Below are 14,894 nucleotides of genomic sequence, written 5' to 3' on the forward strand. Positions count from 1 at the left end.
GACGGTTGTTGCTTTCTACTTATGATGTTAAAATAATTAACGATTCAAAAGTTCAAAAATAATTACTTGTATAAAAATATTGTGAATTAGAATTTGAATTTGAGCTTCAAGACCAATGAATGTCTAAAACTTTTGGATGTGTCATCAGCGAAATTTTTTTTTTCTTAATAAGCTTTTTTATATATGAATCCTATTGACCTAGCTTTGATCGTTAAATGTGTATATAAACAGATCGATGCCTGTGATGAATGATTTTGTGAAACGTAAATAAGTTTGTTTTGAACTGGAAGGTAAGTTAGACTATTGTTATTCTTGCACAGGGCCTGCCGAGGGGGGTAAGGGAGGCGCAGGGGCGCGGCGTGGTCGCATGGCGCTGCTGTACCGCGCGACGCGGCTCAAAGACCGCGCCGACACCCACGTGTTCACCTTCGTGGTCACCCGGTCGGCCACAAGAGAGCCCGACCGCGACGTCACATCCAAGGACTTCTGCTGCTCACACCAGCGATGGGCGGTCGCGTTCAGCCGCACCGACGCCTCTTTAGGTACGTTGCCACTTTGGCTGCTGGAATGGAGATGGTGTCGAATAAAAGACGCTTTCAGACTACTCAACTTATTTATTTACTTTCTATTGGTTCGTAGGTATTCGCAGAAATCGCTTATTGCTTATTGAACCTTTCTTAAATGCTTTCAAAAATGGTCTATTCGTATCGCGTTACAAACGTATCTTACACTTAAGGCTGGCGCCAGCACTTTTATACTAAAAGAATCAAGTTCCAGAAAGTTCTTTCCCTTTTAGCGATCGGCGAATGGCATACATCGTAGCATCTCAAATATATTTTTATGTGCGATTTATACATTTTAGATACCAAATATGATTCAAACACTTATCAATTAGTTAAAATAATCTAGATAACAAGTGGCAATCGACATTAATTCTTTACCCGTAAGGTCCGACATAGCTCCTCTTGTTAAATATCCTCATTTGAATATCTATGTGCAATATATTCTTTTTTTAAATTTCATTATTAATTTAAGAAAAAAAATATTGTAGTTCAATTACAGTGGTCATACGTGTAAGGGACATTGGAAGAAGGTCAAAAGAGCCTAACTTGTAAGAGGCGCCAGAGAGCCTAGATTAGTAATCAAATAATTTTAAGGCTTTAATGGATTGTTAAAAAATAATTATATTTCCTACGACATACAAATTGAATGAACTAAAACAATTTTTAAGCCGAATAAAACTTACTTCGAGTACATATTTTGATATCGCCTCAAGCCTTGTACAAATTTCAATGAACAAATATTATTAAAGCTATGATTTCTGAGAACAAAGTGATGAAACATGGGTTGTAAAGTAATTATTGTGCGAGTACTTATATATTTCAGAGTAAATGTTAAAATCATTGCTCATTTTCAAACGCTGCTAATGTGATTAAAATAACATTAAGTATTAGGTATTTTAATATTTGCTCCAATTCTGATACAGACCTTTTTTGGTGGAAGATAACATGCTGGTATTAGAGTTATTTAAATTTAGAATGTACCGATTTTGTTAGAATATTTTCCTTATATACACAATAATATTTTGTAGACGATTCAGGGATCTAAGATTGTAAGCAACCTTGCTTGACATCGTCGTGTAAGAAGAGAGACCACTGCAGCAATTATTAGTCTTACGCTGCCCGCACCAAGCCAATTTCCGTGACCTTGACCACGATTGGAGCAAGGTTCGTATTAAAAAAAAATGTGTTATGGGTATGTTGACAGGCGTGTACCTGGTATGGCGCGGCGCGTGCGAGGGTATGCGCGTCTACGTAGACTTCACCTTCACTTTACTCAGTCGTGATCACTTCACTGCAAATGAAGGGTTCTCCGGCAAGCAGGTCAGGTTTAGCTCCGGCTGCGCAGCGCAGGGACGTGGCCGCTGCATTACCCTCGCAGAGCTCACCGCTAAATTCGCCGACCCACGAGGCGAGTTCCAGCTCGAACTGACGATGTCCAGAGTACGCACGCTGTACTCGTGTGAGTTAAGAGCTCCGCGCCTGGACACACCACCGATAGCTTTTGCTGGATTTGACTGGTCAGTGTCAGCAAGCGGTGGTAATAAGGAGCCGCTAGCGCTGAGGCTAGTACGTTTATCTGGAGAAGGTCAGCGTTGCCGAGTACGTTATGCACTGGCTCTTGGAGAAGGTGAGCGGCGACTGCATTCGGGTCCTCTTGAATGTGTTTGTGACCCTGAAGGCCGTACCCCGCCTTGGAACCCGCGTCCACCTTCACGTATCCTTCATAAGGGCGTTCGGTTGACTGTAGAGCTCGTGTGGGCGCGAGCTCTCGCGGAGCTAGCGGTCTCGGCAGCTGGCCGGGCTGCTACGTGTTATGACCGGGACAAGCAGGCGTGGGCACTACGGTGCGACACTCACTCCGAGACTGTGCGCCTTCACATGCTCTACCGCGATGTGCACCATGTACCCCGGAATCATTTGCGGTACGTGAGCTGGTCGGCGTGGCTGGTACGCGCCTCGCCGGCCCCCGGGGAAGCGGACGCTGACGAACTTCCAGGTGCACCCTTCGAACATTACTACGCTCAAGACAGCGCCGACGAAGGCCTCATGATGGAGACAGCGCTGCGGGTGGAGGACATCTCACGGGCTGGTTGCGCGTTCTTGCACGCCGGCGGCGAACTCCGTGTGCGCCTCGAATGGGGCGACACCTATCTACTCTTCCAGGCCACCTATCACGTGTACGACGATCTTTGTCGCTTACATGCGCATCAGATGAGGTTGGTTTTTATTTTATGTTGATTTTTAATTTCTTCAGAATAAACTCAAGTAAATACGAGATTTGAAAATACAATACACACAATAATCTATATCTGAAATCTAAGGAGACGGCATACATTAAGCAAAAAACATTGTCTGCACATAAACTACGAAATATTAAAGAATAAAATTATCACCATCATCATTATATGAGCCTATAGACTCCTGTTACAATACATAGCCCCCCCCCCCCCCACAAATATCGCCGACGATTACTGATCTTGTGCTGCTCGCATACAGATCATTACCTCTCAAGAATCTTTTTGTCCCGACGACCAGTGATTACATTAGCTTTGAGTCCCGCCCAGTAATCATTCGGGCAACGTCCGTGACCTTGGTTCAACTGCGAATTTCTGATCCGATACCGCAGCGAAGCTCCATGCATATCCCTCTCCATCGCTGGGTAATCTTGGGCTCTCTTATAATTCCTTTAACGCAAAAAATTATTAAAACCCAGAAATTAAACTGTAAATATCATGTTCATCTACTCATCTATGTCAGCCGATAGACACCCACTGTTAAGCTTATCCCAGAGATCGCCACAATGATCAATCTTGTATTGCCCCCATCTAGCGACTTCCCGCAACCTTGACTATGTTGTCAGTCCATCTAGTAGGAGGCCTATGCACGCTGAACCTGCTGCTAATATCATACAGTACATAATTCAATAATACAGGTATAAGAAATGTATATAATAAATAAATTACAGACGCGAGATAGCGGCGTTACAAGCGGAGAACTATTCGCTGGAGCGGCAGCTGTTCAGCTACCAGAAGAGCCTGGCATACGCGCAGGCGCAGGCCGGGGAGGCAGCGCCGGCTGAGGGGGGCGGACGGCGCTCTCCCGCGGAGCGCTCCCTGTCCACGGACACGGAGTACGCGTGAGCCGGGACACCCTGCTCTACTCTCATGTGTTCTCCTCTCCTCTCTTCTCGACTGACTCTGACGTTTTTGAGCGATTTATCTATTTTTCTAAAGGTTTTACGGCGAGCCGCGCCCTCGTCCGCACCGCTTCCGGTCGCCTGCACTCTCGCCGCTCGACTCTCGATAGCCGATATACTCGACTACTTTTCTATTTATCTGTACATAAAATATATTTAGATATTATATATTATGTATATTTCTAACTTGAAACTCGAATTCATATACTGCAACCAGTCGATTTACGATTAAAAGTCTATATTAAAAAAAAGTTTTAAGCTCTTTTATTCCGGTGTTAGTATCTTTATAAATGCTATTAATTCAACTAGTTTTGTTATATTTTAAACATTACGGAACCACGTGATTTGTATAAGCGAATCTTCTTAATAGTTTTATAAATTTCACGCAACTGGATTTCTTCGAAGCTATTTTTGAATTTTCAAATTATTTACAATATATTGCTTGTAGATATCAAATTTTTAAATGAGAATAAAAATAGGATATACAAAATATCAAAAGTTTTCTTAATTAAATAAATATCATTTAACCAAAGCGCCTCACTGCAATAATTCTTAACATGGCTTATCCCCGATAGTTTTAAACTATATTAATTATGTATTAAAGAAAATAATTACTAATTAAAAAAAATATAACATCTGCCATGTTCGAGCCTGGATAGTCAAAAGGAATTAAAGATTATGTGAGGAAAAAAGAGAAACAAGCAAGAAAAATTGAGAAGGGCGAAAGAAGAGCGAGGAAAAAAATACAATTTAACAATTACAATAATTTGTGCGCGGAAAATGAATAATTCACCTACGAATGGTTACGCATCGAACCCTAGTTCCAAACAGACTCCCAGAGAACTACCAACGAAGGCGCGCGCGTGCTGCGCGTTGTCTGCGTGCCAAGAGTGCAAGCAAGAGCGCGTATAGTGCATGCGAGTGAGCGAGAGGAGTGAACGGTTATGAGCGTTGTGACGTGTTTTTGGAAGCAATATTACTACAAAAGTGAATAAATTACTTGAAAAATGTCACTGCGTACCCAAGACAGGGGAATGTACGTGAGGCCCTCAATAAAGGGGGCCATCGAAGAAAAAGAAACTAAGTTTCAAACCTTTTACCTTAGAGTAGGTTTATGTTTAGTGGTAAGATTAATTCTTAAGTAATGGTATGTCATTAATGGTTGAAAACTTGATAAGGGACACTTATTATTTTACTAGTAAAAGCGAGTGCCCAGGGGATGGTAAGTTGAAAAGATAGTGAGCAGGCCGTATAGCGTACAACACAGATCTCTGCTGTGGGCTCAAAGCTCTGGAGTGAAGACCACGGGTCGATAAGCGTATCGTAGGGTGTCTACTCACAAGGCGGACAAACGAATTTGCTAACATCTTCGGACATTGTTCTCAGGCTACATACAACAGGTCCTATTGGGAATATATCAAGAAGGTGTATTTCCTGCTGTGAACCTATGGTAATAAATGATGCCGATTAAACTTTAGGAAATAAATAGAGCATTCGTTTTGTAGCATATTGGATACATAATGAGTTGTCGCTACAAAAGAATTGTTAATTAAAAATGAGTGCTACGACGTAGCAAGCGTAGCCAAGTAGTTTTTACTTTTTCCGTGTTTAACTACTCTCATCATAAAGGGAGTAATTTTACAACCAATGTCCTAGTTCCCTTCTCTCTTACGCCTAGGCTCTACGAATATATTCAAAGGTGATTCCGTGACGGCTTTCTCTTCATCCGCCTATGGCGAAGGTGGGTGATCTTGAAATGACATCAAGTCTCTCGTCGTCAAAGAAGTATCAAGATTAGGAGTGAAGGAGTGAGAGGCATTGTTTCATTTTGTGTTTCAAGAAAATGGAGGTATTGGTACGACGAGTAAACGATATCTGTCCATTCTTCACCACATTTCAAAATCGACAATACGCCATTAGAATTAATGATACAGAGACCCAGTTGTAAGGACTTATTAATACCTTCATTAATTAAACAAATATATATAATATAGTATTGAATTCTATAAAAAAAAACCACAGGCAATTTTAAATTGAAAGTTCTATTTCCATGGCGCCTTGTTTTGAAAATGACCTTTAATAACAATAACATAAATTTTTATATTAGCACTTAACAAAAATATGAGGTTTAATTAGAAACATTTAGAACAAAGTTATGATGTCATTCAAGGGTTGAAGGGAGCTTGTTTTACTCGGAAGTTTTTTAATTAAAACTTTTTATTTCGTAGAGAAGTTCACGCGATTTGACATCGCCTACGGCATTATATAGCTGTTTACGAAGAACGCGACGGCTGTAATTTTTTATACAAACTTTAATACGAAGGACAAGATTTAACCTTCAATTTTTATGTAATTGGTCAAAATTATAGCATTGAAAAATATTGGAGTCTATTTTTATAGACTGTTTAAAAATAAAGTTTAGACCATCATTAACATAACTTCAGCCGTAGAACCTCCACATCTGACAAAGGTCTCTTCCATAGATTTCTAACATGTAGGCAGGAAGTGTTGGAAAGTCGGTCCGTCCATCTTGTTAAAGTTTATATGTATCGTCGTTTTCAACCCATAGACGCCCAGTGCAATGATTAGGTTTCTCTCAAAGAAATCCGCAGGGGAATATACCTGTGGCATACAATGCAAACTTGTTTGTGAGCAGTGGCAATCCTGTATAATTTTTTCTTGTTAGAAATCGAACTCGCAGAACCCTAAGTCTTGGTTCTCTACCGCTGGACGACTACTGCTATATGCTATACATACGTCTAAAACATACGAGTAAACATTTTTTTTTAGTCTAAGTTCAGCTTTATAATGATTTTTTCTAACTAGTCTATTGAGAATAGTTATGGAATCGATCACAAACGAGGCAGTCTGTTAAGGGCTCTTTTCGGATAAGGGCGCGTTTTGAACCCTCGTAGCATAATTGAAGAATGCCATTGTATACAAACCCGATTCAAAACTTCCTATTAAAATAGGCTTTTCCGGATAAAGAGAAGAATAATATTAATAAATAAACATTTATTGAATCTGTAAATAATTTATTTATTGAATCTGTTAAAAGAAAGCAATCGAACATGAACGTTTCCTCTTTTAAGATATTTTTCATAATAATTGCTTAGACAAAAATTTGAATTTGAAAATTGAATGATTTGTTAAGAAGTAATGCAATGGTAGTTCTCATTACATCTAAATAGGCATACGCATATATTACATATACGCATTTCTAGATGCAATTAATAATGTTATTTTATTAAAAATGACAAATAATAATATAACATATAAGAGTCTCTAAATATAAAAAAAATTAAAAATGTGGATTGAATAATGTATTAGTATTAGAATAATAAAGCTGCCGGTGAAAATAATTTATGCACAAATTTTATAAAAAAAAATAATTAACGAAAATTTATTATCTATGTCAATGCAAGCACGCGTGCGTGAGTTTGTATTCTTAAAAAATGTAAGTACAAAAGAATATTCGATTTCATGAGAAAAAAAATGGTTAAATAAAACAACAAATGCCGTGTCGCTTGAAGTACCTTTGTTATCCCGCCGTCGACTAACGAGCTGTAACCTGAGTGGGTGCTGGCACTCTAGGTGAATCAACTAGTACACCGTCCACTTCGACCCGTTTAATGAGTTCCGATTCTAAGTGAATAGAACAGACTGAATTCTACTTCGTTAAAACATGACTTCAGCGTATAGCTTTGTAGGTCGGGTTGATTAAATAAATTCTTTGATATCCTCTTGGCATCCTATCGGTCCTTTGTAACCATGTACTGAAGCATGAATTTTAATATCAAGTGTTGAGCAGATTTTATCCGACTATCTGACGTGGCCATAACCTATAATATGCTAGGAGTGGATCAGACCCTTGTGCGCCTAATCATCGGCTGTCCCGTATTTGGCGCACACAGAGCGAATTACCAGTTTCAGTTGCGAGAAAGGATCGATAAGGATACTATCGCCTCACCAGTGAGCAATAAGGAAAGTTGCCAGACCACCCTAGTCTCCTGTGGGAAGGTGATAGAACCCATAAAATGCCATAAAAGCTAAAAAATATAAGGTAAGAAAAGTAATAATAAACACTTACACAGATCATCAGAAAACAAAATAATATTAACATTGAACTAAATCAAATAAACGTAAAAAGCATAAATAAACAGAAATAAGAGGACTTAAACATAGGATTTTGCGAAGAATGCTATGAAAATGAGAGGATTACGAAACGGAAGGTAAAAAAAGGAATGCAGTATTTTTGAAAGGAAAAAAAGGAGAATGGAAGATGTTAAGATAATGATAGAGGAGCATGATTTTAATAATAATCTGGGAAAAAGTATTAATTGTATAAATAGCTTAAGGTATCAGGCGTTACCTTGCGGAAGTCCATCCTAAGTAAGCAAAGGACTAATATTTAGCCACTTCCGCACATCGGACATTTTCAGTGTTTCTGTGTTTGGCACTAATCGGTGTAACATAACTCCTGAAGATGCCCCGAGAAGAGGTGAAACACGTGTTGAGTGATTTAACGGTGGCACTTGTGTAATTTGCATTGTTTGCCGCATACGCATTTATCAGCGGGCTGGCGGGCGGTGCACTTTGTTGCACGACTACCACTGCATGTGCGGAAGTGGCTAAATATTGAACCTTTTCTTCCTAATGTATAAATAGTGCTTTAGCATGGTAAGAGAGAACGATAGGTTTCCAAAAACGGGGACTATGAAAAAAAACTATTCATTTCTTCGATGGTCTAAACTTGGTGTTTATGTTGATGTTGGTGGGTTTGTCACGGAGAAACTGAAAAATATGCTTTATATATATAATAATTAACACTATATAATACTTGTAAATAGTGATAAGGTAAGCACTTAAAATTCAGGTCTTAGCTCCATGTAAGAATACGAAGAAGACAAACGTAGTAACAAACATTTTCTTAGTCTTTCTGGAGATGTTCCATTAATACACTATGTTTATTATGATCTATTAAAGGTTTTTTTATATCTTTCGTTTTAAAAGTCTCAACACGTAATGTCAACGCTGCGGTTTATGATCAGTTAAGTATTTTAAGTACTAAAATGAATTTTCTCTAGTCCACTAAACTCGAAATGACATCATATCCGTTTTTACGACTGTGCGTATTAGCAGGGATAGCCTAATGAAACATTTTACGGTAGAGCTACACCGATCAATTTTCGCTCTTACCTGCAGAAGCGTTAAATTCTCGTAAATGTCGAAGTAATCTCTGTAACTTTCACTATTAGCAAGAATTTATGAGAAGATTTTAGATGGAAAGATCTGGGGTATTTTTATACTATAACGTCATAAACGCAATTTAGAGACACATTTTACCTTCTAGTACCTTACTACAGGACTACCACAGATTTAATATTATTTAAAAATAAATATACGAGACTAATAATAAAATATTAGGAGACTATTTATTACTCGATGTTTTTTCAACATATTTATCGATTATTAAAGCTTAATAAGAAAAATAGTTCTGATATAGTTAGTACCCTTCGGCACAGGAATGCCTAGACAGGCAATAGCAATAATTTTAATTGAATAAAATACTTTTGCCCAAAACAACGAAAAGTTTGTATTTGTCTTTTGTTATTTTATTTTATGAAAAGAAACAGCGGATTTTAATAATATACATAAAAAATCAAAACGGTAATAAATTGATCACATAGTTCAATTTTAATATTCAACGCGGAATCAAAAACTTGCGAACCCGAAGTTTAAGCTGTCTGTCTGTTAAAAGAAATATTTCAACTATTGAAAGTTCGTTTTTTTTGCATTCAAATTATTTATAATTGTAAGTATCTTAACATTTGCACTGTTTAAAATGATGCACACTCTCAGGGACGAGCGTGCAATGAACTACAATGTTGTTCAAATATAGTAATTTATTTAAGTTATAGCTTTAAAACGCTTTTAAAATATGTAGTTTTAAAAGAAGAAAATTAAAAAATTAATAACTATGTATAAATTATTGTCGGCAAATTTATCATAATAGTAATATTGCCTATGTTTGAAGGACCTTTGCGTAAGTAGATACGGCTAAATTAGATCAAGCACACCGTACATTTTAGCGCGAAGAAAGAAAATTTTCCCGGCAACAGACGTTTTTCTTTGAGACCTGTGACCGATACATTGTATATTTATAATTCATACAAAGTTTATGTTTCTATCGACTGTGGGAACAGTGAAGTTGGTGAACTTGGTGAATCTTGATTAGAATAATTTGTCTTAGTTAAATAAAAATTGTAAAAAATAAATTCATTAATTATTATCATACAAAGCGTATCATGTATCATGTCATCTGTCCAGTCCGTTCTCTGTCGGACAGGACATTAATCTTCCGCCATGTTTTTCTTGGAGCAAGACGGTGCTTCAACCCTAACGTCATTGGAATTCGCTAATAAAATGTCCAGATACTATCTTTCAACAAAAACTTAAATATAATAAAAAGAGACTTTATCATTTCTAAATATGATTTTATAACGTAGAACTTTTTGATACATCAGTGTGAGTAACGATTTGCATACTCTATGATTTAGAGAATGCGTTTATTTATAAGGGATTTATAAAATGAAAAAAAAAACTACGATTATGTACAAAAATAAGTTTTCTATTTCACACAAAGTAAGTGCAAAACGTGCAATACGTCTAAAATGTAATAACATGATTACATTATTTTTAGATTGTTTTATGTTTTATACTATGCGATATTTTTGTTTTATAAGATCCTAACACTCTTTTGTTTTTAATCGACGTTCAATATTTGGCAGCTAAGAATAGATGTGTTAGGTCAATCTGTAATATTTATTTCGCAATTTGTTAATTATCATTCCTTTGTGAAAGGTTACACAATGTCTTGACGAAAACTTACATAAAAGATTTACGATTGCGAGCTTTCCTTGACTTTTCCGCTTAGCCATACTTTTGTCAGTATTAGCCCAGTGGTAGAGTAGTGAGACTTGCGATCTAATTCGCAGATTGAGTTTCGGGATACAGTCTCATAAAGTGACACTTTACTAATTATATAGGATTTTTTATATTAATCATACTGCGATTGCCCGCTAAGCGTGGCAATTATGGTATATCTCCCGTAGATATTTTTGGGGGAGACTTATGCCTTGAAGTGGGTGCCTATGGGCTGAAACCTTCGTTTACGTCGTTACGTATTGTACATGACCACCTGCCTCTTATCATTATTTTTTAATCGATCATTCTGTATATTTAATGGAATTTTCGACCAGTACGTAAAAGTATATTAGACAAAACAAAAGAATCTATGTAAAAATATTTAGACAAATATAGTATTTTAGCTTTTGGAGATTATATATTGTTTGTTATAAATACAATGGCTTTACCAAAAACTAGGACTAAATTTAATGCTAAGTAAAAATAAACAACTATTAGAATTTGTACAATAGGTATTAGTATCAGTTGAATGCTTAATATCGTGCACGATATTTTACAACGAGAGAAACACGCAACGGAATAAAAAAAATATCTCCATATTTTTATTGTGTAAGCCATTGTGCGGGTTAAATGGAAAGGCTATAATCGATTCGCGCATACAATGGGTTTTCTCCGCCGACGCGTAGTGTCGATATTTTTGAATATTAATGATTACTTTATATATGTTTATTATTTGTATGTTGGTGCGACGACATTGTAAAATAGAGTCATCATTATCACTATCAGCTGTAAGGTGCTATAAGGCTACTGAACATAAGCCTCTCCCATAGATTTTCAATACGATCAGTAGATGGAAATCTTCAGTCATCATTTTCGAACAACTTTAAAAAAGGTCTAACATATAGTAGTCTTTGGTCAATTTGACATCGGTATGGAAACTCAAGTATAGGTGATATATTATTTGAGTTTCGGTTGAATCGAAGGATTTGTTAAAGTCAAAGTTAAATTTCCTTCTTATGTGTAATTTGTCGAAGCGTGTGGATGTAATCTGTTCTGCTGTAGCCTCTTAGGAAACCGGGGTGTCCGAGAGGCTGTAGTTTCTCGCAACCTTAACTATGTCGTCGGTCCATCTAGTAGGAGCCAATCTACGCCGCATTTAATGGCTAGGGATCGCAACTCGAGAACCATTCGTCGCAATAGATATCAGTTGCAAAAACGATGTGCTTCGCCCACTGTTAGCTCAGACGAATTGTTCCTAGACCTCATTTCTGATTAGATCTCACAGCGAAACTCCGAATATAGCTCTCTCTCTCTCTCCATTGATTAATGAGTAATCTTGGGCTTTCTTATAAGACCTATCGTAAGCGACCACGTCTTAAATATGTAAGTTATCTTTAAAAAGAAATACTGTTACCTTTGTCTCTAGGCATTGCGGTAGTTTAGACGAGAAGATGTTTCACATCTTTCCAAATGATGCCAGTCCAAAATGGATTCAGCGAATGATCTCTTTCTAGAAGTTGGACTTACAATTCTAGACGGTTTGTCCCATGTCCCATAATCGTCTACCACTTCAAGCGTAGCTTCTCCGACAACTTCTTGAATAGGCAAGCAGTCTGTAACTGTTTAAAATTGATTATTGTATGGTCGACAAATGTTAGTTGGTTCTTAATGGGTATGAATAACAACAATTTGAAGGAAAAGAGTCGTTTTGTTGACATCTGAAGACGATGTTATGATATTAGTCGAATATAAAAAAATTCTTCGAAACTGTTTTTCATTGGACGTGTGTTTTAGTACACGAAATAGTGTTAGTAATGTCATCAATTCTGACGTCATACCTTTTTGAAAATGTTATTCTGCCTTTTAGTATGATAAGTGAAGAAAGGAATCGCCTGACTTGTAAACTCACACAGGGGAAGAATCCTGGACTATTCTAACATGGTTTACGCAGGTACCGATGACAATATTTTGCGCTGACTAAAAATAAAAATAAATCAAGCGCATAAATCTATTATTGGAGAAGGACAGTGGTTGCGATCCTATACAAGACCTGGTTCAACGTCATACTTACCGCTCAGTCTCTTAAAGGCGACAAACACACTCATGACATATCGACAAAAAAATGTATAATAAGTGGTATAAAGGAATAAAATCCTCGCCTTTTGAAAACATTGGATGCTACGTCAATTCCAACCGGTCTTAATAAAAATCTTTAGTGAAGATCTAGCAGTAGACGTATTACTATTAAAATTATGGTGATGATGAAGAAAAAGAATGTTGAGTTCGAATTTATTATAAATCGTTAATGATAATGGATTTGAAAAATCTCGAAGTATTTTTTATATAGTAAATATGTTAGTAAGCATTTATTATAATTATTTAGTCATTAAAAAAATTATTATAAAATTATTTCAGAAAAACGGATATGTGATTGATATTATAAAATAATTGTACAATCGAAAAAATTTTCTAAATTCATATAAGCTTTGTAACTAAAGGGATGAATAGTAATAAAGCTTGTTTCAAAAGCGTTTTCAATCCATTATCAAAAGGTTTACAGGGGCTCATTGCGAAAGTGCGCTCGCTAAGATAAACACAATATAAATGAGAACAGACGAAGCAAATGACATCGTTAATTAGGAACGGGCTCCGCTGCATACATTAACTGTAGCGACGCGCAGAGTGAGGGGAAACTAACGCCACTGACGCAGACGGCGGCTTGCGTCAAATGAAATTTCAACACAATATTACTTAGTTATTTATATATCTATTACAATGAAACACATACAGGTGATCGATCAGGGGTGTAAAATCTTTAAAACGGTTAATGTACGGGTTATTTGTTGAAAATTATTATATAGCACACTTTATCTAAAAATCAATTATTTCAGAAAATAATTTACGTAATGATAAAATAGTAAAAAGCATTTTCAAAATTTAGATTATTACGTACTATATTATTAATTACTTTTTACTACATCTTTGACTTTTTACTATCAGAAAATGCAGGCCAGGCGAATTTCAATTATATTTTAGAGTGATCATCTTATATAGCGCGATGGGAAATAAGTGTAAAATATTTAAGGCTTTTTGCGGACATATGAGCAATACAGCTCTTTTAAAGCTTTTAAACCTGTTATAAATTACCCAATATAATGTTTTGATATTGAAAATTATAGGGCCAGGTCAATTTTAACTGTATATATAACATCTTGATCTCACTGGAATAGAAACCTGCTTTCATACATGTACACAGTAATAGAAAAACAGGAAATTTAAAGAAAAACACATTATTTTAATTTCGAATGGCATTGCCGTCAATTAATTTATTGTTATTTTACAAATTTTTAAATGAAATAATAATTTATTATGAACGTTAACCACCAAGAGGGCAGGTTCAAAATCATTATCATATTTACAAAATATTTTTATACAGTATATTGAAATATATTTTTAAATATGAAGGAGGTATTTGAACCATTACATCGAGTTACTTTGTTACCACAAGAGGTATATTGTATTATTATTAATTGAAAGAAAAAGTTTACCAATAACGCTAAGAGTGGCGTGTGGAAAATAAAGAGAAAAGTTGTTTGTAGGAGTAATACAAAAGAGAACGCGACGGCGCCTACGAAAGGAGTATTGTTGTCAATTCTCGAAGCTGTTAAAACACTTGTAGCGTGAGTAATCATGGAGTTAGAATAAAAGTAGGCAGATAACAATGGTAATCGAATATGGCATATTATAGTTTGAGCTGCCATTCATCGCTATATAATTGGTAACCCCAGGAAAGAATACAAGCGCACTACAGAAGGTAAAGGCTTAAATCTAAGAAGTGATTCTTACATCCTTTATATTAAATGGAATCAGGCGTTACCTTGCGGAAGTCCATCCTAAGTAAGGAAAGGACCAATATTTAGCCACTTCCGCACATGCAGTGGTAGTCGCGCATCAAAGTGCACCGCCCGCCAGGCCGCTGATAAATGCGTATGCGGCAAACAATGCGAATCACACAACCGCCACCACCAAATTACTCAACACGTGTTTCACCCCTCCTCGGGGCATCTTCAGGAGTTATGTTACACCGATTAGTGCCAAACATAGAGTCTCTATATAATCAGCGGGCTGGCGGGCGGTGCACTTTGTTGCACGTCTACCACTGCATCTGTCCTTTTCTTACATGGTATATATACACATACGTATATACA

At 36.7% G+C, this 14,894-nt stretch overlaps 1 protein-coding gene across 1 annotated transcript; it reads left to right on the top strand.

Moving 5' to 3' along the window:
- Positions 1-367: 367 nt before the first annotated feature.
- On the top strand, positions 368-3,703 carry LOC137927126 (uncharacterized). The gene is made up of 3 exons (XM_068770936.1): positions 368-542; positions 1,768-2,779; positions 3,529-3,703. The coding sequence occupies exons 1-3, from the start codon at positions 368-370 to the stop codon at positions 3,701-3,703; spliced, it is 1,362 nt and encodes a 453-aa protein (XP_068627037.1).
- The last annotated feature ends 11,191 nt before the right edge of the window (positions 3,704-14,894 follow it).

This window comes from Battus philenor, unplaced genomic scaffold (genome assembly GCF_028537555.1).
Source record: "Battus philenor isolate CCGP_79_NKW_IND1 unplaced genomic scaffold, ilBatPhil1.0.hap1 SCAF_3, whole genome shotgun sequence".
NCBI classification, from domain to species: Eukaryota; Metazoa; Arthropoda; class Insecta; order Lepidoptera; family Papilionidae; genus Battus; species Battus philenor.

Coding starts and splice junctions, on each gene's coding strand:
- LOC137927126 (XM_068770936.1), top strand. CDS start 368: ATGGCGCTGCTGTACCGCGCGACGCGGCTCAAAGACCGCGCCGACACC. Junction 543..1,767: donor CCGCACCGACGCCTCTTTAG/GTACGTTGCCAC, acceptor GTATGTTGACAG/GCGTGTACCTGGTATGGCGC. Junction 2,780..3,528: donor TTACATGCGCATCAGATGAG/GTTGGTTTTTAT, acceptor AATAAATTACAG/ACGCGAGATAGCGGCGTTAC.